General features: G+C 33.6%; 2 protein-coding genes and 1 long non-coding RNA gene across 3 annotated transcripts in view; all 3 read right to left on the reverse strand.

Moving 5' to 3' along the window:
* Positions 1-2,046, reverse strand: part of LOC106680342 (formin-J) — a 2,103-nt gene extending 57 nt beyond the window's left edge. The window contains exon 1 of the mRNA XM_067046402.1: positions 26-2,046. Coding sequence (XP_066902503.1) covers positions 26-2,046 — 2,021 coding nt within the window. The remainder of the gene's footprint in view (positions 1-25) is intronic.
* Positions 2,047-6,401: 4,355 nt separating this feature from the next.
* LOC106680337 (uncharacterized) lies at positions 6,402-7,277 on the reverse strand. Its single transcript, XR_001343101.2, has 2 exons — positions 7,000-7,277; positions 6,402-6,905 (listed from the first exon to the last, which is right to left on the reverse strand). It is a non-coding gene; the product is annotated as an uncharacterized lncRNA (long non-coding RNA).
* Positions 7,278-17,077: 9,800 nt separating this feature from the next.
* On the reverse strand, positions 17,078-22,774 carry LOC106680340 (uncharacterized). Its single transcript, XM_014419965.2, has 2 exons — positions 22,657-22,774; positions 17,078-19,787 (listed from the first exon to the last, which is right to left on the reverse strand). Exons 1-2 carry the CDS (start codon positions 22,676-22,678, stop codon positions 17,848-17,850), a joined length of 1,962 nt encoding a protein of 653 aa, XP_014275451.1. The 5' UTR covers positions 22,679-22,774; the 3' UTR covers positions 17,078-17,847.
* Between the last annotated feature and the right edge of the window lie 1,942 nt (positions 22,775-24,716).

A 24,716-nucleotide genomic window follows, 5' to 3' on the forward strand; every position in this document is an offset into this window, starting at 1 on the left:
ATCATCTTCTTCCTTATCTTGTGACTTTCGTTGATCATCTTCTTCCTTATCTTGTGACTTTCGTTGATCATCTTCTTCCTTATCTTGTGACTTTCTTTGGTCGTCTTCTTCTTTATCTAGTGACACTCGTTGATCATCTACTTCCTTATCTTGAGATTTTGGTGGATCATGTTTTTGCTTGTCTTTCGTGTTTGGTGAACCCTCTTCTGCATTCTCATCGGGCAATGATTGCGAACTTTTCATATTTAAATTTCTTACTTGTGAATTATCTACATTTGGTTTGACTTTTTTATTACTAACATTACTGCTTCCCTTACTTTGCCCTTCTTCCGTATTCGATAACAATCTTACATCTTCTTGTTTTTGTGAGTTTTGGGAACTCTTATCTTCATTTACTCCTGATAATGGCGGCGATTGTTGTAAATTTTCTACACTTGGTTCGAATTTTTTATTTGATCGTTCTGCCTTGTAGTTTCTGACATTATTCCTTCTCTTACTGTGTCTTCCTTTGGTCTTTGATGACAACATAGGAGCTTTGGGATTGAATTTGCGTCCACGGCAGTTACATTGGCACTCATCAGAATCAGAGTCATTTTTGGAACCAATTGCAAACAACTTCTTGCAACATTTTGAAAAACAAGAAAGAAATAATCCTGGTTTAAAATCGATGACAACTGTTCTAAAGGAATCTGATTCACTTCTTTTTTCTATTGCTTGCCGATCATAATATCTTTTGGACATCAGGTTTGATGGTGATCTCAAACAATAAGGTGATTGTGTCCAATCCCCTTTTTCCATTTCCGTATGGAAATCATTGATACCTTGTGAGTATTCTCGAGAATCATCGTCACTGGAAAAGTCACTTTGGCAGAGTTGCAATAGAGATCGTTGAACAAGTTCATCGCCGTGAATACTCTCACAATATCTGTACTGCGGACGTTTTGGACAAACAAGAAATCTTTCTGGCTTATGTGAGATATCACACTCAGATTTCTTGGAATAAGGAGACTTTTTTTTAGCATTATTGCCAATAACATAATTTGTTGATTTGTGTTTCATTTGATAATCATCTTCTTCATCTTCACATTCTTTAGAAACCATTGAACATCGTGATGAAGGTTCGTTGGACACCATTGAACCTTGTGGAGGAGGTTTTTTGGATACTCTCGGACCTTGTGACAAAGTATCTTCAGATACCCTTGAGGCTTGTGACAAAGGTTCTTTAGATATCATTGTGCTTTGTGACGAAGGTTTCTTGAATACCCTGGAGCCTCGTGACAAAGATTCTTTAGATATCTTTGTATCTTGAGATGGAGTTTTTTTGGATACCCTGGAACCTTGTGACAATGGTTCTTTAGATATCATTGTGCTTTGTGACGGAGGTTTCTTGAATACCATGGAACCTTGTGACAAAGATTCATTAGACACCCTCGATCTTTGCGATGATAGTTTTGTAGATTCCAGTACATCTGATGATGGAGGATTCTTAGAGTGAATCGAAACTTTTGAAGGGGTTAATTGAGGACTGTTTGTCGGTTGAATTATATCTTCTTCTAAGGCTTCTCCAAGCTTCTCTAGCTCATTTACTGTGGCTTTGGGCTTATCCAATACTTGGTTTACATCATACGATGATTTCCTTTTTGAGTTTGTAGGCAATGGAGGTTTAACTGGAGTAATACTCGCTTCTGACTCTTCGTTATCATTTACATGTACTGAAGTGATATAAACATTTGAATCTCTTTCTATGACTGGTTTTAGATAGCCTTCTTCAGACAAAACGTATGCTTGTTTTCCTTTTTTATAAGAACGACTCTTGGATTCTGAGGAATTTCGATCAAGAGCAAGCGAACTTGATTCTCTTACAGTTGTATTTGATCTACCTTGATGAGAGTCTTGTCTCCTACAAGAGCGCCGCCGGTTTGCAACCCTTGATGAACAAGGCCCGCTGAAATTCTGCAGAAGATATTTCAATATTAAAAACGTAATAACGGCAGCAAGCAAATGAGATGCAAAGTTCTGTATCAAATATACGACGATCTCACTCATCTCACTAATTCAGGACCCAATTGAATTTCAAAAACGTTTCTTTTTTATTATTATATTTTTATGTCTTTTAGTACGAAAAAAATTCATATTTTTGCACAATCTAAAAATTTTAAAACATACCTGTGTGGGATCATATAGTAGACAGTGAATAGCATGTTATTTCCGATTTATGAACGATTCACAATTTTAATATTCTGGAGACATGATTAACATGTGATTGTAAAATATTTGTTTATAAATTTAAAGTTTTGATTTATTTCTCATGTAATCTGATCTAAATAAATATGATTTTTTTTTAACGTTGAGCCGTGTCATTTTGTTCATGATAACAGTTCTCAATCATTCATATTCCCAAAGCTGTTTTAACGTAGAATGTATGCATGAAGAAATAAAAAAATTAAAAAAACAAAAGGCATAAAACATAACCTTCGTATTGCGTAGGATCAATTTAGGAAATTTATCAACATAGGCAAATATCCTACCCTCATAACGGGAGAGATAATGGAGTGTGATCTCGGTAATCCCAACAGTTTCGATATCAGGAAATAAAATTCCTGTGATAGTGTTCATAATATATTTTGTAGGAATCAGAAATAAATAATATTTGATTTCGTAAAACTAATTTAATTAATACTAGGGTAAGTGAATATTTATCCGCAATTTAGCTATATTTTTGTTTATCTTGATTAACACTATCATTTTTCGTCTTACACGCATGCTTTGTTTATTTGTTGTTATATTTATACAAATTTCAAGCTGAGAAGAGAGCCAAAGAAAAGCAATGTTCAGTGATTGGAAGGATGGACCACGTTTTTTGTGGTCGGAAGGCATATCCGTTGAAGACTTTTTTTTAGTGTTTTGCCACAACGGAGTGTCTACAAATGGATTGAAGAATTCAAAAATGGACGTACAAGTGTTATGCATGATGAAGGAGCTGAACAACCGCTCACTGCCACAAATCAAGAAAAAATTGATAGTTCACGTGAAATAAAATGAAAAAATAATTTTATTCTGGGACATATGTCCCCTAAGAATAAATACATGGTTCATACATTAAGATTTTTATCTGGCAAGCATTTACAAGTTTTCAGATAGTAAAATGAAATTACATTGGTATATTGGCTTTACTACTGTTTATAATGTTAATGAATATATACCCATTTATTTGATTACAATGATGTGGAGGTTTGGTTATACAATAAGTGGAGGAATAGGTTGTTTAAAGGAAAATATGGATGAGGACTGGCAAATGGAGATGGAGAGGTTGCATGTATGACGAAGGATTTGCTAAAGAAGGAGGTTCTATAGGAGGGCATATATAAATCATTCGGTTGAGATCTGGTGTTTAATGAGTAGATGGATGAACGAAGAGCGAGGAAATCTAGGATATAGGTAGGTTTTTTGATTTCATGAACTTGGAATAAGAAAACACCAAGGAGGTATTGCCTTTGGAAGGTTGGATAGAGCCACTTCAACTCTGTATACGCCTTGGGAACCCAAAGATAAATCTTACAAAGCAATTCATGAGTCTCTTCAGTCTCAACTCTAGTCCTGCAGATAGCCCTCCATACACCAAGGATCCGTAGTCGAAGTGGAGGAAGACGAGAGAAGATACTAGGAGCCGACGGGTGTTCTGAGGAATGGAATTACGGAATCATAGGAATTGTTTGTGTACAGCTATGGATTGGCGTGTGATTTGGGAAATGTGGTTATTCCAGAACAGGTGTTGGTCAAAGGTGACAACAAGTTTTTTGATTGTAGGATAGAAGTGAATCGGTTGGTGGTTAAGGAAGAGTAGAGGACAGTAAGGGAAGGAATGAAGGAGGTGCTTGGAACCAATGAGAATGGCCTTCGTTTTTTTAGCATTCAGCTTCAGATCATTGTTAGATGCCCATGCGTTAATGCTGTCAATATCTTCTTGTATCTTTTGGATGGCCTCAAGCATCTCGGAAGGATGGAAGGACAGATAGATTTGGAAATCGTCTGCATAGGTGGTATTGGAGTCAGGAAGATCGTTGATATAAATGGAGAAAAGGGTTGGTGAAAGAGAGGATCCCTGAAGAACACCTCGTGACAGAAGAAAGGGAGAGGAAAGAGGTTTGTTCGGAATGGCGACTGTTTGGGAACGATGGGACAGGAAGGAGAGGAACAACTTTAGGACACTATTTGACATGGAAAGGTTTTGAAGTTTATTGAGGAGGATCTTATTGTCAACTGTGTCAAATGCCTTCGAAAAATAAAAAAGAACTAAAATTGATATATAATGATTGTCTATAGCGGATCTTGAGAAATTTTCAATAAAGCGGATTGTGTGGAATGTTGGGAGCGAAAACCGGATTGAAAAGGATTAAGGAGAGCTTTTTGCTCGAAAACATTATCAAGCTGGGAGTGGACTAATCTTTCTAGTGGCTTGGCCAAATTGTATAAAATGGATATTGGTCGTAAGTCGGAAACTGAAGAAGGAGAAAGTACTTTGTTCAATGGTCGGAAGAAAACTTTCTTCTAGGCTTTGGGAAAAACGGAATTTTGAAGGGAGAAGTTTTAAATGTGCAGAGAGGCAGGAAGAATGGTAGGGAGACAATGTTTGATGATCTTTACAGGTTCATTTAATCGTTGTCTGGTCCGTAATCGTTAGTTCTGGAGTTGAGGACTGCTGCGATTAAGTCATCTAGAGAAACATAAATAAAAGTTATTGGGATCAAATGGGATTTCAGGGATGTGAAGAGATAAAAATTCGCATGAGGTTGTTGAGGAGGAGCAGCAAAGAATGTATTATGCTCGTTTGGATCAACTGGGTAATATAGACAGGATTTAAGATCAGGTGCTTGGAATAGGATGTTGTGAAAATATTTGTAAGGATGTTTGGGTAAGGTTTCGAAGTGACTTAAAGGTAGAATAGTGCTCTGAACTCCTGGTGCATCTGAAACGTCTTCTGGCAGCATCTCGCCTCATCATTAAATTTCTTATTTCTGAGTTGATCCAGGGAGCTGGATAGCGTTTGAAGGTACGGGTTTTAAGAGGAGCGTGTTGGTTTAGGAATTTAAGGAGATTCGAGGATAAGCATTCGACCATGTCATCAATGGACAAAAGTGCTCTTAGAAAGACGAGTAACTAATGACAAAGAGGCACATTGTCTGCAAATTAGTCACGGTTCTGCCTGTAAGTTTCCTATTTAATTATAATAAAATTTCATAATTATATTGCGAATATTATTTGACTTACCCTCGTAGTAGAAATATATTTTGTTGCTGAACTCCTTTTTTGTTTTTAGACATGTTTTAAATAAATCCATACAAAGAGTATTTTTCATTTTTATATATTCTTATTTTACTTATAAATGAACAGTATTATGATTTTAACAAACCAAATCATTACTGAGGATTTAAAAAGAAAACAAAAGTTTTCAAAAACAATAAAAGTAGCCACCCAAAATACAGCAAGTGACCAGTGATGTAATAAGACTCATAGCACCTCGTGAAAAGTTAATGGAAAGAGAGAGAGTTATATGAACACCTTTGGCTGCAATTAGTTTTGACTACCCCCATAAATCTAAACTTCTAAAAATGTATTACTTTTTAGGAATAACACTTTGTTTTGCCCATTGAAAATTATTCTATATCAACAGTATATTTTCTAAATCGGAGTACATAGTATAAGTATGTAATATAAGTATATTATACTATATAAAAAGTATAGTTCTTAAATCTTATTCTAAATCTTTTTTTTTTTTTTTTATTTATTTATTTATTTATTGATATTTACAACTGTATAAAAAAAAATACAACAAGTAAATTTGATCATAATGACATAATGATATGATACAGGATGTAGAGAAACTACCCAGTAGTAGAACTCTAAAAACAGTTTACAATATAAGGTCACGAGGCCATCTTCTTTTCAGGCCCCTCGGATGATTGCCAGGAATGGAAGAGGAAGCAAGGTTAGAAACTAGTGGGTTTGGGTGGTTAGGGAGTTTATTATGGAAGGAATAATATCGGGTTCGGTGTAGATCGGTTACATAAGGAACATTTAGGTCTTTATGGATGGTTTTATTAGTAACAAAATAAGGAGCATTGAGGATTTTGGATTGTAAAGATTGGATACGAGAGGAATTCGAAGGTTTAGTGGAGCCCCAAAGCTCAACTCCGTATGTCCAGATTATTAAGAGCCACATTATTAAAGTATACTGTAGGGCTGTTGGCAGGTTTACGACGAAGAGTAAATGTGATTCGTTGGAATTTGTTGGGATTTATTTTTATCCTCCAATTTCGACACCATTCTTCGAGGATTGTGATATGGGACTGGAGAGTAATATATTAATAAAAATTAACCTGGTATTGAAATTATTTCAGATGCTCAAATAATATTGTTTATTCAGCCTTTAAAATTCCACAAATGCGTCATGGTAGCACTCAATTTGGTATTGCATTTGGGAACAGAATTGGAACTTTTCAAATTAGCATAATATTATTATCTAAACATTGGACATGTGTAAGAAATGGCGATTCTGTTCCTGCATATGTGTAACAGCTGCTATGTGTAGAAGTTCCTGTGGAGTTAATAAGTTCCTCGGCGTTCTCCAACGACTTGTCAATAGAGCTATCGAATTTCGAAGACTCTTGAAAATTTGTCGACCAAGCCATCATTCTCATAGTTACGAATATTTTTTTGCGATCTGTCGTTTCATTGTTTATTCCATTTACCATTAAGCTGGACGTCGAAGTTGCCTTATCATCTAATATCCTCGGGATGTATTCAGTGTTAACACCTACGTCATATTTAGACAATGATCTAATCATAAATGGACCTGCTGTCACAGCTCTGTTTCTAGTGACTGGACGTGTATCTGTGAACTGAAACTGGGGAAGATTTTGCAGAATATTATCATCTTCTATTCCAATGACTTGCATTATATACATAAATATAATAGCAAGAATGGCCATTAAATAATACCTGATATAGTATTCGATGAAAGAAACTACCAAGAGCCTTAACTCTTCGCTCATCGTGGATGAGTTTACGAAAGTGTGTAGGTGAGTTAGAAGGCTAGAATTGTGCATGTCCAATAAGGCCCGCGTCCATAGCTTAGGATGTACTATAATTTGCAAGTCCGAATCAATCCATGTTCATCTTCTATGATTCTGAAAGATATTGGAGAATGTTTTCTTGTTTTTAAAATCATCTAGAAAGATTTTTTTTTTTCAACTTAATTCGTTCGAACATTCATCATGTGTTTTGATATGTTTCGAGCGTAATATAAATACAAATATTCAAACTATTAAATGTCATTATAAAACAAATACAATACAAAATGTAAAGATATGTGGTCTTAAACTCTATTTGTCTATCCAAAACCATCGGAAGGAATACGGAAGAATAAGGAATAGCAATATCTTACAGTCATATTTTTTTTTTTATTTATATAAATTTACAACTGTACATAATTATACATTTAGTAAATTAGCAGGTCTCGTGGCCATCTTCTTTTCAGCCCCCTCGAAGGATTGTCAGGAATAGTGAGGAAGCAAGGTTAATATATCTAGTAGGTTTGGATGGTTAGGAAGTTTATAATGGAAGGAATAATATCAAGTTCGGGCTAGACTAGTTACATATGGAACATTAAGGTCTATATGTATTATTTTATTTGTGACAAAGTAAGGAACATTAAGGTTTTTACAAAGGAATTTGGATTGTAAGGATTAGACACGAGAGGAAAGTTTATTGGAGCCCCATGGTTCAACACTGTATTTCCATATTGGTCTTATTACAGTCGCGTAGATCAGTCTTTTGTAATAGATTGGAAGTTTAGACCATTTGTCTAGTAAGTGCTGAAATCGACATGCAGTTTCCTGTCTTTACAGTCTTTTGTTAAGATTCCAGGTGAAACGTTTGTCCATATGTAGTCAAAGGTAGCGGATCTGTTTGACAGGGTTAAAGCAACATTCTTAAAGGAAACTGTAGGGCATTCGGTACAGGTATATTAAGTTCGTTATTTTGATCCAACTGTGCTCAAACCTGCAGCTCAAAACTGTATTACTACCTAGGGCTCCTACAATATTTCTGCAACATTGGCCGGAACGAGAGGTATTTTTCTTTTCGACTAATCACCCCGATCGTAAGTACGCTTTTCGAAAAACTTACCATGCCTTAAGACTCATGTTCCAATCGGGGTCAGAAATAGCCAGCCTGTCAGGCATATGTTCCTCACAAAAAGTTAAGCTTGTTACGGTTACCTTGGTGAAATAAAAACACTGGGTATATCTGCGTAGACAAGAGGTGTGATAGTTGTCATGGTAAAATAAAAAAAAAACTAGCAATACGTTCAGACGATTGGGTTTTTTGCTTTTGTGAAAGTGACAGTTCTGGTTTTTGAACACGTTACGACTGTTCAATGTGAAGTGGTGATAGTTTATCAGTACCTGAGCCTTTACTGTTTGAACCAAAATATCACCATATGAGAAATGTTATCGTATATGTTTTGTGTTTCAAAATGATGGTGTTCTACTTCAATGGTCGGTTATTATCACTAGAAGTGGGGATATAGTGCAGTGACGTTTCTTCAGCACGTCCTGGACAGGAGAGTTGTGACAGGTGTCATATAAATACTTCTGGGGAAGGTGAGACGGTTACCGGAAATGAAATATCGGACTACCTTGTGTTCTGCTAGGAGTACACCCAAAGACTACGTGGGGTTCGAACTAAATTTTATTTATTTTTTTTTTTTTTATATTCGCTTTTAAACTCTTTTTTTATAATAATGTAAATTTAGTTAATAAGGTTAAGCATTTAAGTTAAGGTTAAGTCAACTTAAAAGTTTTAATTGTTTTACTAATTGATAAGAATTCTTTTGTTTTCCTTTTTCATTCTGTGTACATATATTTCTTATAATTATAAAACTTTTGTACATATAGTTCTGCGGTTCTTTCTTATGCATGTACACTGCTTTCAACTTGTTAATTTACCTATTTTTTTTTTTTTTTGGTTATGTTCACTTAATATTACGATAAATCAATAATTGGGTTTTCAGTTATCTGGATGTAAAGGTATTCGTCAGTGGTCATAATTCGATAATTGTTTATGTTCCGGGTAACCTTCGGCAAACGAAAGGTTGAATTGGAAGGGCTGCCATTATGTAGGCAATACTAGCACCATGGTTTGAATTGAATTGGGGGGGGGGTCCCATCAGAAAGGCACTACCAGCGCCAATGTTGCCTCCAACAAAAGATTGCCTCCTCCAGCGCTCTCGGTGGCAAGAGAAGCTATCCAGGCTAATGAGGGAGAGCCATCTTGTTTTTGTATTTTGCCAACACAGTTCTTTTTTCTCTTTTTCTTCACAATGTTCGGTATAAAAATAAGTGAGTAGAGAGACTCAGAGGTGCCCCACGGAGCAGAGGAGAAAGAGAGAGAGAGATCAAGAAATGAGGGAATTCAAGAGATAAGGAGGAAGAAGCCGGAGAATGGAGTAAGTTCACCAAATGCAACAACTAACATCTACATCATCACCAACCACCTCATTATGTCTACAATTATCCATAGCTCAGTCATTCAAAATTTATTAACCCATCTAACCATAAATGTTTCTTTCGGCCACCCTCTACATCACTTGTAATTCATATAATAGAGTTTTATTATCATTCGATCATGTTTCATTTCAATTATACAGTCCACTCAAACCCAACCAAAAGTGAAGTGTACCTGGCATTAAGGTGAAGGCATACTTCATACAGTTTATATAAGAGTATATTTATTTATATATTAGGGGCATATTGTTTCGGGGTTTTAGTTATTCCCAAGGAGAAAATAACGTGGCGCCTAAGGAGAAATTTATTCTTTATTGTTTTTTTCCCCTTTTTTTTCCTTTTATCATTACTTTTATTTTTTTTTTTACTTTAACTCACCCCCTTCTCCGCTGAGTGTGGGCAACTATGAACGATAAATATATAACTAAAGATAAGTCAAAATTTGTGGTTATAAGCTGCCTGTCATGTATATGTTCCCTCAGAGCAGGGGATTTCAACTGGGGTTCCGCGAAATATATTATAATGGGTAATTCCGAGTCAACTCAACACAATTTATAATTTTACTACCTCAGATTTGATTCAAATTTTGCACATTTGTAGGATCCCGATGCCGGATGCTACTAGCCTTCCATTGCTTTTGCTGTAAAGACTGATCACTTCATTTGTATAAAATAGTTCCCCACCAATAAAAAAAAAGGTTGAAAATCACAAACTGGAAATCACCCTAGAGAGTATTTTTCCCTAAATTTTGAGTGTTTTCCAATCTGTTAAAAGTATTTTTCCTCTTATCTCCTTAAGTTGATCCTTTCATAGTTCATGTTTATAGATTTTATAATACTATCAAATATGTGAAATGGTTAAATAACAAAATAAAAGGAAACCATTTTGAAAATTCAGCATGCAAGACCTGTTAAATTATTACAATGACGATAAGACCTAGCTTATATTAGAGACTAATTGATAAACCAAATTTAATTAAAACTATTATAAGGCGTTTAAAACAAAATCGATTCTAGAAAGTGACACTTCTGATCAGTTTATTTTGTGAAATAAATTTCTGTTGTTTTTTTTTGTTGTGTTGTGTTGGCTCTACAGACCTAGATCTTTGGACGTTCCAACAAACCTCCAACAGGCCTGCTTATCTTAGGCTACTCCCTTCAAGTTTGTTGCTTGCAGTTCTTTCGCATCTTTGTTGATTCTGTCTATCCATCTAGTTTTTGGCTTTCAATGTGGTCTCTTAGGGGTCACGTGGTAACACGCCTGTCTGCCAACCCAAAGGTTACGAGATCGAGTCCTCGGCCCTATCCGGGATTTTTTCAAGCATATAATTATACAATACGCACTCAAAACCTCCCCCCGGGCATTTGTGAGGTCCATTAGCCAATGGGTGGCACTCACAAAAATTGGCGTGGGAGTGACGAACCCATCATATGAAAACCTCGTCATGAGAGGCGCGATGTATTTCCTACGTACATGGTTCCTATGGTCTGTCGCGCCAATAATCATAATGATAATAATAACATAGTCTCATGCCTGCTATACATGCATTCATTGTTGTGTAGAGGCGTCCTGATGGATGCTTCGAGCCACATGTCCGCCCATTTTAACCTCCTTTCCTCCATATCATAAGATATTGACTGACCAGTCCTGCGATAATTTCACTGTTAGTTCTTCAACTCTATGTGTTGAAGCTCTGATCCCAGATCGCTCCTGTAATTGGACGGAGGACTTTCCATTCAAATCTCGATTCTGTTATGTATGGTATCTGTTAGATCCCAGTACTCGCAGCCATATATCAGTGCTAGCTTTATCATGGCATTTTACACTCTTAGTTTCATATATTTTTATAGATTTTTTTGGATTTCAGTATTCTTGACAGAGGGAAAAAGGCTGAGTTCACGATTGTTATATGCTGGTCTATCTCAGTCCGTTGATAATTTATCGATTTTACTGTGGAGCCGAGATTTTTGACGCTGTCAACTTTCAGAAACGATTTGCCATCCACCCAAATCCCAAGTATAAGCCCGCCTTAACTATGTAATTTCATATAACACTTTGTTTTTGAACTATGCTATTCACACAGAGGACACGTTTTTTTCCGTTAAGACCTGAAATATAGATATATAAATAAAAACCATTCCTAATAATTTTTGTGTCTTAACATTTTATTGGTTTTCAACGTATTTTATACCCAGTTTTGGGAGATATGATTTATTAATTAAATAAGTGAATTTTTGAAAGGCTGACGGTAATGTTGAGTTTAGGCAAAAAAATAAAACTGACTGGATTATACACAACTATTTACATAATATTCATTAATCCATTATATTTAACATAAAATAATGCGATTTTTTTTTAAATAAACGAAAGCGTAATATAAGTAAAGATATTAATTGGCTTCGAAAACTATTTACATAATAGATTTATATGTCATTTACAAAATTAAACTTATTGCATATATATTATACAATGTAAATATATAGTCTGTTCAATTTGGCTTTACTATCAATGTTCAATATATTTTCAATGTTTTGGAAGTCGCAAGATACGGATATGGGTGGCTTTAAGATATATTGTATATTTTCTTTAAAGGTGGAACAATGTAGGAGAATATGCTACAAAAAATTATTGAAATAACTTTTGCAGAATGGACAGAGTTCGTTTCCCCTCAAAGGGATGATTTTGCTTCCGTGGTGTAGTTTGATATGCTCCGGATTTCCTACTGTTCCTAATAATTAGTGTAAATTAATGGATTGACCTGGGCAGAATAGTCTGCATGAAGTTGTTTTAAATGATTTAGTTCTAAAAATTTTTAAAGATTTTCTCTGAAGATGGCCGAAACATCGGACTTATTAATAGAATAAAAATGTTTTGAGACTAAAATTGATAAATTATAATAATAATAATAATAATGAAGGCCTAACGAACTCGAAGGTTCGATGCCGATACCATCAAACGCTCTCTGCATACATCCTTCCAGTGATGCCCCTCCAAACCCAATTCCACTAAATCTGTTTTAACACAATCCTCACATCTACGTTTAGGTCTACCCCTCGGACGTTTACGACCGGTTGGTTCAGTGTTTATTAACATTTTAGGGATCCACTCGTTACTAAGCCCTACAACATGCCCATCTTATACGCCGCGATACTATATATTGAATTAAATTTACCGGGTGTAGGTCCCTTAATTCAGTGCTGTGCAGTCTTCTAAATTCTCCCGTTAATTCATCCTTTTTCAGTCCGAATATTTTGTCCAATACTTTATTTTCGAAAACCTTAAGACGCTGTTCATCCCTTAGTGTAAGAGGCCACGTCTTACATCCATAAAGAAGAGTGGGAAGAAGTTTTGTAAATTCTAATTTTAAGTTTTTGGATAGAAGGCGCGAGCTAAGCAGTTTCGAAATTGAAAAATAACAAGCATTTCTCGCCTTCAATCTACCTTTTATTTCCTCATCAATTTCGTTTTTTCTAGTTACCGTAGAACCTAAATACTTAAACCAATCTATCTGTTCAAACGTATTTCCTCCTATATCTATATCACCGAAATTACTCGCGTTTCTACTGCTAACCATGTATTTTGTTTTATCTGTATTTATTTCAAGACCTAGTTCCTTACTGGAGTTTATTAGCGTGGTTGTATTTAGTTCTATGGATTCTTTGTTATCACCAAATAATACCAAATTATCAGCATACCCAAGCACCGGTATTTTACCACCCAAAGTTAAACCCTTATCGGTATTCATCACAGTTTTAATGACGTATTCTAGATTAAATAGGATAGGTGATAAAGTTATTCACTTGTTTTAATCCGGAACGGAATTAGAATTCAGACTAAAATGGATAAACTTTTTTATTTATTTAAACAATATTAACCAGTTTCAAGAAAGTGTAAGATTATAAACAAATTAATAATAATGTTTTTGTCAAAATTGTTACAAATGAATGTACAATAAGATCTGTAATTATAATTGTTAGATTGTCCTTGAGTTGAGGCTGAATTGGCCGAAACGTTGGACTGTTGATGACATAATAGAGAGTATTAAGACTTAACCTGGATACCAATTGATTTATTAATATAATATTTAATGTTACAGTTAATGTATATTATAATCTGTAGTCTGTAATGTCTACCTGTAATTAGTGGGTGGTCCACCTGACGCCACCAACTGTCAACACCATTCTGGCTTCACCGAAGTTCCATAGTGAAGTAAGTATCATTGAATTAACATAGTATTAGTTTTCAATTAAATTTCTCACAAAACCTTTTTTATTTGTTATATTTTCTGCTCAAATGAATATTTAAAAAAATTCCAGAGTGTGATAAATACATGATGTAGAGAAAAAAATGTTGCATGTGTTCAAATTCTGCAATGTGAGTGAGCGAAACTATGGAAAAAATTATTTTTTTCTTTTAAATCACTATTATGGTTCGAAAATTTCCCAAGAGGGCCACCCCTCCCTTTCATCCGAACTCATAAATAAATAACTTCTAAAATTTGCACTAATACTTACTATTGACTATTCACTGGGATTTATGAAATTTAATGAAAAATAAAAAATAAATTTATAGGGCTTCTGGATTACTCATATCTAACGTTCTGTCTAATGTTGGTAGTAGTACAAGATCCCAAGAGGATAAAAAAGGCAGTTATTTCATCCCATTTTTTTTTCATTACTTAATTGAAAACTATGTATAATTACTAGTCAAAATTGACGAGTCTGCCAAATATAAGTAGGGGGAATAAAAAATGGCGGTTTCATCAAAACGTTAAAAATAATTAATTTTTTATTCGGAGCTCTATATCTTTAAAACTACCAACAACAATAGAAAATCTAAGAGAACATTATTAAAAGTAGAGGAAATTTCCTAAAATGCAAGCTCTTATGGAGCTATTTACGTTTAATAGTTCTCGAGATATACCTTTTTAAAAAGCAACATTTCATAAAAATGTTGTACAGAACGTACTGAAAGATCAGTAGTTAGTGAATTTATTTTGAAAAATCTATATTTCAAAAACTAGTCGACGTACAGATGTATGTTAGCACTCAAATTAAAGCTAGTTTAATGGGCTATAAAGTAGTTTATGACGTTTATTTTCATGGTGTTGTAGTTTTAATGAAATTTGCTAAAAATAAATTGATTTATAGTTGTTCAGACAAATTTTCATTAGCCAAATTTATATTCATATGTGAATATCATAAAAACTACGAAGAAAAGTGTCTGAAACTACTTTATAGTAAGTTAAATTTCCTTTATTTTGAGTGCTGGCAGACATATGTGCGTCTTATGAGTCTAGAGATATATTTTTTTAAAAATCCAACATTTTATACGAACAACTATAAATTGACAATTTGTGAGTTTATTTTGTCAAAAACTACTACTCTTACAAAGATAAGCACTATTGACTATTTTATAGTAAATGTAACTAGCTTTAATTTAAGTGCAAATAGGCATCTGTACGTCCAATGTTTTCTGAAATAAAGTTTTTCATAAGTCAAACTTATTGCCTGAACAACTATAAATCAATTTATTTTAGTAAATATCATGGAAACTAGTAATCCTGGGAAGATAAAGTTCATAAACTACTCTATAGTACATTAAACTAGCTTTAATTTGAGTGCTAATCGACATCTATACGTCTCATAGTTCCTGAGATATAGATTTCTCAAAATAAAATCACTAACTACTAATCTTTCACTACATTTTTTTTAATGTTGCTTTTTACAAAGCTATATCTCGAGAACTATGGACGTAAATAGCTCTATCAGGACTTGTTCGAACAGAGAGAAATGCTTTATTCATTCATGCTGCCCAAATACATCGAGTTGCTACATTACACAGCATACTGATCAATCCGAGATCGGACATATATAAATTACATATTTTAACATGATATAATAAAGAAGAAAGGAAACAATTTTTTTTTCTTTAGTCTCACAGTTTTCCTTTACAATCAATTCTACACACTAAATACAAATATTTTAATTTATTCCTTTTTTTCTTTCCCTTTCTTGTCCCTTCTATTTCACAATTGTTGTTTCATTTTATCAACAAATTCCCTCTCTCAGATCCTCCCCAGTGACCAGCTAAACAAACAAGATTTCATGTATGAAATCAAAGCAGAGAAATACTGGTCATAGCAGTAGATCAGTTTACAGTAAAACAAACAAATAAATACATTTTACCAATACATAGATTTAAAGGAAAATATAATAAAAATTGGTTTAAAGAAATACTTGATTGAAACAAAATAAATAAATAAAAAATAATAATAATAATAAAAATAAAATAGTTTAATGAATAAATAAGTTTCTATTCTATTTTACAATTTTTGTTTCATTTTATCAACAAATTCACTCATCTGAATTTATTCCCCAGATCCTCCCCAGTGACCCGCTAAACAAATTCACCATTAGACAGTGATGTGAGATCAAACCAGAGAATCAATTTATAATTTTAAATATAATATAATTACATTTTTTATATAAAATAATTTTAAATCAATTTATTTGAGCAAATATCATGAAAACTACCATTCCTACGAAAGTAAAGCTCATATATTACTTTGCTATTTCTAGAGAACCATTGAACGTAAATAGCTCTATTAGGGCTAATATTTCAGCAAATTTACTGTTCTTCAAATAATGCTCTCTTAAATTTTCTAATGTTGTTGGTAGTTTTTAAGATACAGGACTCCGAATGAAAAATTAATGTTTTTTTAAGGTTTTGAAACAGCCGCCTTTTTTTATTCCCCCTAGCTATACTTGGCAGACTCATCAGTTTTGACTAGTAATTGTACATAATTTTCATTAAAGTATTCAGTAAAAAATTTGGGTGAAATAACTACCTTTTTTTCTTCTCGACTCTTATCTTAAAGGTTCATACAAACTATTGTCTTTAATGTGTATATATTTTTTAATAATTATATATCAAATGTTTAAGCAATATATTTGATATCATTTTGCTAACACTTAAAAGTAAAATAATTCCTACTTATTCATTTTGTAGATTCCTTTGTTTCATTTATATCGATGTTGCTATGTATCGATGTTTTATCCAATTATAATTGTAAATAAAGACTAAGCTACACTAGAGATTCGATATTTTTCAGAATTTTCTGCTTACTTTCATTACTTTTTTTTAAACTTTACTCCAAATTCGTCTTTTATCATTTGAAAATTATTGGACTCTTATGAATTATTTATGACCTCGGCAATAGCTAAACGCTTCATCCCTGGAACAGGACTCTTCCGATCTATCTGTTATATTCTTCTATTATTGCGATTCTAATTTTCTTTATTTTCCTATTTTGTATTATATATTCTTATTATACATTATATATTTTATTAAGATTTAATGATCCTAATTTTATTAGGATGAAGATAGGTCCAGTATTAATGCTAGATGAATGTTCTATAGACTATGTAAAAATTCAGGAAGACTTAGACTATTACATGAAGGATAATTGCCTTCAGCGATTATCCTTGCAGCGCAATTAACGACTGGTCTATGTAACAGTATACATATATTTCAAATCTCAGGGTATTATGTTATGTTTTTGTGTGTTCTCATAGAGCGATGTAATTTATTTCAACTTTTTTTTTTAATAATGTATATAGTAGGGGCTGCAGTAGCAGCGTGGCAACGCGCCAGTCTACCAACCCAAAGGTTGTCAGATCGAATCCCGGTCTTTTTTCAAGCACATAATAATGCAAAACTCTCTCACAACATCCCTTCGGGCTAATGGAGGGTAAATCACAAAAAAATAGGCGTGAGAGTGACGAACTCGAAAAAAGAAACGCGAGGACTTAGACCTCCATGGCTTGTCACCCATATAATAATAATATAGTTAAAATAAATGTTTCACTTATTTATTCATTTTTATAACGGTTCTTGCGTTTGCTGCTATTTTCATAAGTTTTTTTTAAATTTATTATATTTTCTTAGCATTCCAATCCAAGTATTTCTTCCAGCGCATACTTACTTTGACAAGAGGAAAGGTTCTATTGAATTATATTTTTCAGTTCAGGTTTAAAATGTAATGAAATCATGAAAAGAACTTGTATTTTAAGGTAATCTGCTGACGATGTTGAAACTCTGTCATTAGTGGAACGCTTTGAAAGGAAGAGAATTTTAGGGTACTATTGCAAACTGTGGAACAAGTATTAATTTGTAAATTTGTTTATTTGAAAAAGGTGGAGTAATGGGCGCATTTATATTATGAATGACAGTTACATAATTATCACCGTAATTATTATTTTTTCATCACGTTACGATTCTAAGTGGGTTTTCCGCTACCCTTCGATCCAAAAAACCTCCAAAACTGCCTTCGGACATTTTTGTTACAACCTTCGCCTAAGGACACGATCAACTCTTCGACATGTCCACTCTCGACCACCTTCTTCCTGTCTTCTAACTGACAATTCAATTCAACGCTGGAAGTACTTTCAGAGCCGGTAGAAATTTCAGAATAATTAGCCTCAATGATCTCCTTTTTTCCGCCACCATCAGAAGACGTCTTCTTATTGCTGATCTCAAACTGTTTTTCAGAATCAGGATGACATGTTTCTAAGATCTTATGCAGGGATCTGGATGCGCGGCACATGTCGGCACACTTTTTGTCATTTGATTGAAAGCCCTCAATATTTTTCTTCTTTATTTTATCACCATCCATAACATCTTCTAAGCTTCTGCATTTTGATCTAGGTTTGATTTGTAGATCATTAGCTGAATCCTTCACATCGATTTTGTAAACCTTTTTATTATTAGATGGATTAATTTGTGTCCATATCGCTGCTCCAGACTGTTTAGTTGTGGACGGATTCGATTTAATGAACTCAGATAAGAAACGACTTATAGATCTAATATGCGTTTTTGAATAATTATCTGTCATTTTTTGACGTTTTCTACATTTTTTATGTTTAAAACAATGCCGCTTCGAAAAGTCATGTGATGGCAATTTTTTATCAACCTTTTTCGGCGAATTCTTTCTTTTCCGCATACCAGTGCTCTGTTTGGTAGTCTTCTTTGAACAAGTTCGACCCCTACATTTTTCATCCGAATTTATCTCTGTCCTGAGTGGACTATGTAAATGGTTTTTACTGAACTTAGTGAATGAAAGGAGATTTCTTGTTTTTTTATGATGCGCAAGACTCTCTGAACTTATTTCGTCGGAAGTAATATTCTCTGAATATTTTCTCTGTTTCAAAAATTCTCTATACGAACTATGTTTAGTCCTGTTTCTTCTTCCTACACTAAATTTGTTCTTCAAGAATGCTTCATCTTCATTAAAAACATTACAAGAGGACAACTTCTTATCTCGGAGTCGAAGCACAATCACAGCATTCTTGGAAACTTTCTGTCCTGGGATCAATGTTGATTCAACTGTTTTCTTCGAACCCGTTGTTGGCAGCTTTTTTGTTACTGCGAGAATTACATTATTTCGGTGGGTCTTGTAGTGTGTAATGGAATCGTATTCATCCTTACCTAAATTTTTCAATCCAAAAGTATCAAGTTTCTTGTTCTTGCATTTTGAAATTTCTCTTTTACGTGCGTACAAAATCTCAAGATCGTGGGTGTCAACACAGCTATCTACGCTTTCTATGCTTCTTATATCAATAAATTTAACTTGCGAACATTGAGCAACAATGTGAATATCTGTAGTTGAAGAAGATTTATTCTCTTTGGAAATAAGCAGCTCTTCTTGAGGATTGTCAATATCTGGCTCCCAGAGTACTGTCATCGGGGAACTATTTGTGGTACTGGCGTCAGAGAGGCGTCTAAAAGGTACTATAGGATTCAAGGTATCAACAACCACGAATCCAAAATTATCAATACATCGTTTCCAATAACCTAGAGCAGGATGTCTTTCTCTGTCAGTGGCTAATGTCTCCAAGTTGCTAGAGGCCCCGTCTGTCTTACTACAATCCGAACTGGTTCCTTTCCTGGGGTATCGATCTGCATCATCCTTCTGTTGCTGGTTCTCATCCACAACCTCCTGATGGCGATGTTTATCATTTTGATCTTCTGATTGAGTGGCGAAAGGACGGGTATATTCCTGGTCTAATGCCCAAGTGCAGTAAAACTTCTTAAATGTAATGCAGAAGAAGTAACCAATGATGAGTCCGGTTATGTAATACCTGAAGGCATAGGCAAAAGTGACAGCAAAGTCCTTAAAGAACTTGGTACATCCAGTCGATTGCCACAAATCATAAACACCTGAAACAAAATGAGTGTCAGTTTTTCAGTTATACAAGTGTCAGAATAAAATCTGTAGCTTTAAATAATTCCTATATAGTTTATAGTAAAGCTTCCATGTTGCAAGAGCAAAGTTCACATAGTACCCGTAACGTTGAAGAAAACTGTTTTAAGTAATTATTTTTACATATTGTAAATTGATTCGTATTAATTATAAATATGTTATTTGTCCAGTAAAGAAAAATATACTGAAATTCAAAAATAAAATATATAAAAAATAACTAGAGTACGATGACTATTATAGAGCTATAACTATTACCACCTCAGGTACCAGACAGAAGAAATAGAGAAAAAAGAATTAAAAAAATAAAATGAAACAAAATTGTTATTTTTGGACAAGGTCCCTTTAGAAAAATTATTAAGTGATTGTAATATTACAGTATATTAGCCGCATTTAAATATAACTTTTATTAAAATTGCATACAAATAATGTTAGATAAAGAAAAAAAGAAATGACTAAATACATAATAAACATAGCAAAAATCTAGTTAAATAAGTAATAAATTATAGTGTTTAATACTATTATAATGTTGGTTTAGTTAGAACCTATGAAAGAGGTTATTGAGTTCCAGATAAAGGCAGTTTAGGTAAAAAGTTAAGGATTAGATAAGAGAGAAATTCAATGGTTTCGTGGTGCCTCAAAGCTCAATTCCGTTTGTCCAGATAGGCTTTTTTGTTTCTTTTTTTTTATTTATTTAAGTGTTTCGTCCACTCGGGCCATTTACACTGGATTTACAAATTAGATTACAATTGGCATGTTCATACTATTCAAATACAAATACAGTTGAAATTACAAAGTGAGAAATTTACAATTACATATTAACAAGTACATTAACATTTTATGAAGTTACAATTAGAATTGACGTAGTGAGCAAATTACTGTTTTGGGGTCTTCTCTAATCATTTCCTGTATACATAAAGAGAACCGGTGTGATTCCTGAGCAACTCAGTAAGAATGTGCCTAACAGTGAGATCGTTTCAGCAGCTGTATATATATATATATATATATATATAAAATGAAATGAATAATAGTTTACTATTCTGGGACTGGGTCCCTTTATAACAATTAATACGGTAAAGTTAATAATTTTAATTTATAATAATATATAGTGGCCAAAACAAAGTGTGGCCACACTTAATTATAACTTATATACAGAGAAGTAAAAAATAAATTAATTAAAAAATTAACTGACTAAACACATGAAAAACAAAACAAAAAAGTAATTACATCATATCTGTACTACGAGGGAAACGAGTGTATATTGTATATAAATAATTTTAGATACAGGCATAAAAAAATAAAATAAAAACTAACTGACTAAATACATAAAAAACAAATCAAAAAGGTACTATAATAACAACGGAATAAATTGGTGAAATGTAAGGGTTTTAAAAAAAGGGAAGAGTTGGTACATGACGTATATTACATGGAATGGAATTCCAGAGATATGCAGCTAGGATAAAAAAAACGATTTATCAACAGTTTGGTGAGGTGGAGGGTTGATGTAAGACAAACGGGACCTGGTAGGACAAGATTGGACTGAGCATTTTCATTGCTGGTTTTCTAGGATAAAGGAGAGGCGTTGAGTACTAATTGCTGAGAATAGAAAGAATACCGGCATTGGAAGGATGGAAGGATGGAAGGTGCCACTTCAGCTCGGTGTAATACACTAGTATCTCTAATATCTAATATATAATAATGTTTGTATTTCTGGTGCCCCGAAAATAAATGGTACAGCGCAATTCATAAGATGTTTAAGTTTAGATTCGAGATTACCCGAGAGTCCACCATATACCAGGCAGCCATAGTCAAACTGGGGAAAAACAAGAGAGGAAACTAAGAGTTGACGGGTTTTAAATGGAAGGAGATAACAGATTTTGTTTAATTGCTTTAGGGTAGCTATGGTTTGACGGGAAATTTTCAGAATAAAGTTTGATTAAAAGTGACACCAAGATTTTTGACTACCATATGGAATGAGGTAGGAGTATAGTTTACGGAAAGGTTGAGGGGTCCTGGGATAGTTTAAAAAGAGAAGGAGACCCAATTATGATAGCTTTAGTCTTTTCGACACTTAACGTAAGCTTATTATGTGTTGCCCAAGTGCTTAAACTATTCTTGTAGTTTTAGAATGGCATTTGAAGCGTCATGAGGATAGAAGGAAAAGTGTATTTATAAGTCTGGAAATAAATGATACTGGAAAGTGGAAGGTCATTGATAAAGATGGGGAAAAGAGTAGGGAGTAGAGAGGAACCTTGAGGTATGCCTTTAGAAAGAGGTAGGGGGCTAGAGGGGGATTATTAGGAATAACAACATATTATATAAAGGAATAACAACGGTATGGAATATGAGTATAAAGTCATTTGCACTTATCACCAAATGTGCAAAAACGCTTAGAATAAAATTTAGCTAATTTCACCTGAATAACCTGATCCATGAATATATCCAATCAGCTGTTTAAAAAATGCATTTAAACAAAACATGGAATTGCATAAAAATCGGGCTTTAGTTAAAATCCACAAAAATAGAGCATTAATTATCATTGAGTACAAGCTAATCTGACATTTTGGAGTGACACTTGTGAAGTATGACCTTCTTGAAAGATAAACATTATGGAAAAGGCAAGCCCAATTCGGACGCCATCTTGATTGTATTTAGCGTTCAGAAGTATGTGGCGGTCAGCCATTTCTTATGCTCCTCAGTGGTCAATTCAAGTAACAAATCGAATGTCCTATTTGTAATCAGGTTCAAGTCCACGACACAATAGGTAAAATAACAACCAATAAAACAATTTCTATAGTTAATTTTAATAATATAAGGTTTCAAACTTACTTTTGTTAATATTCTTGCCCATTCCTCAATTTAATTAAAAACTGTAAGTGTTATGGCATTATATTGCCTTGAAAAATTTTGTTTACTTGAATAGATTTTGTGTGATTAATCATATGATATTCAAAATATTGTTATACGTGATAGAAAAAATATTTATTAGTCTATAATGCATGTAAAATTAAGAATTTTTTTAACTTAAATTTAAATTATAAAGACAATTTCTCTCAATCCACAACAGAGAACAATAAGAACAAAAGGAATAATCGAAAAATTAAATTTAATTGTGGGAAGACAGTGAGGGCAATAAAGATACAAAATAGTTGGTAAAACTATTTAATGTTTACAAACGTTTCGCCCCACTTTGTAGTGCTTCTTCGGGGCTAAATGAAAACTAGAAAAAAACATTCTAAGAAGTGACAGAACATTAGAATAAATATAAACAGAAAGTAAGAAAATATTTTTAAAAAATAAACATAATAAACTTAAGTTAAGGAAGTAAGGTTTCATTTAGTTCTGGGGAAACCCTCCGATTTTAGTGAATATCATGAAATCTCTTACTCCCACGAAGATAAACGTCAAATACTATTGTATGGCTTATTGAGTGCTAGCAGACATCCTGAGATATAATTTTTCATGAACCAAACATTTTGTCCGAACAACCGTAAATCAGTATGTTGTGAATATATTTTGTCAAAACTATCACAATGAATATAAACGTCAGAAAATACCTACTCAGTCTAGCTTTGATTTGAGTGCTAATAGACATTTGAACGTCTCATGATTCCTGATATACAGATTTCAGAAAATAAATTCACTAACTACTGATTTGTGAATATTTTTTTATGAAACATTGCTTTCAAGAAAAATATATCTGAGAAACTAATGGTAATAAATAGATCTTTTATGGCTCATATTTTAGGAAATTTACTTTACTTTAAATGATGTTCTATAAGTTTTTCTAATGTTGTTCTTAGTCTTAGATGAATTGAGCTCCAAATAAAAAATGAGTGGTTTATAACGTTTTGAGAAAGCCGCCATTTTTGCTAGTAGTATGATCTGACTGGCAGACTCTCATTTCTTTATTGGCAACTCAATAAATATATAAAAAGTGTTCATCAGATAATGTCAATTTTTTTGCACGAGCTCTCGGGCTACATGAGCACTAATTAACGTTAACATCAGACCATAAAAATCATGATTACTTGTTTTATTGAAATACTTCTCTGGTTTAAGCGATAGATTCCGTTGTAACATACTTTCTAATCAACTAGAAATCAATATTTTGTCAAATATCATGAAAACTATTCCTCCAACGCAGTTAAACATCATTAACTTCTTCACAGCACACTAAACTAGCTTTGATTTGAGTGCTAACAGACATCTGTTCGTCAAATGATTCTTGAGATATAGATTTCAAAAAATAAATTCACTAACTACTTGCTGTTTTTTGAACATATGCGAAATCTTTTTAATGTCTAAAGCGATAGATTCCCTTATCAACACCTGTTTACGAGATCTATCCCTTTTATAGACAATTTCCTATCGTTCATTCTAACATACCAAATATTTGGGCCGTTTGTAGACGAGCGAGTTAAAGCGCCAAGTTTCGTTGGCTTATGACTGCATCGGAGCCGGTTTGAATCCGGTGTGGTGCAGTAGTGGTTGACTATTATTTTTGTGGCAGTCATACAATAAATATAAACTTCTTAAAGAAATGATCTCGGAATTTAAAAAAAAAAATGTGATAACGGAATACATTGCATTAGAGAAAAACCCTTTAATAAAATATCTCACATATAAGCAGACTGACTGCTCTATGGCACGTAGCTTGGGATTGATAGAATACTAGTGATCTGAGGCAGTAGTGTTTGGAAATCTGCCTCACCGTGACCAATAGGTCCCACTATTCAAGAGGCACTGCAATTAGTGGTCCCTTGGACACCTGGTCCCAACACCTGTCCCAGCAGGGCTTCTTTTCGGTGACAAAGTCTTTCCGAGTGTCTTCCCCATGTTTATCTTCAACAATTATAATTTCCATTTTTTTTAAATTTGACCTTTTT

This window comes from Halyomorpha halys, unplaced genomic scaffold, assembly GCF_000696795.3.
Source record: "Halyomorpha halys isolate HHAL.00 unplaced genomic scaffold, Hhal_1.1 Scaffold256.1, whole genome shotgun sequence".
Lineage (NCBI taxonomy): Eukaryota > Metazoa > Arthropoda > Insecta > Hemiptera > Pentatomidae > Halyomorpha > Halyomorpha halys.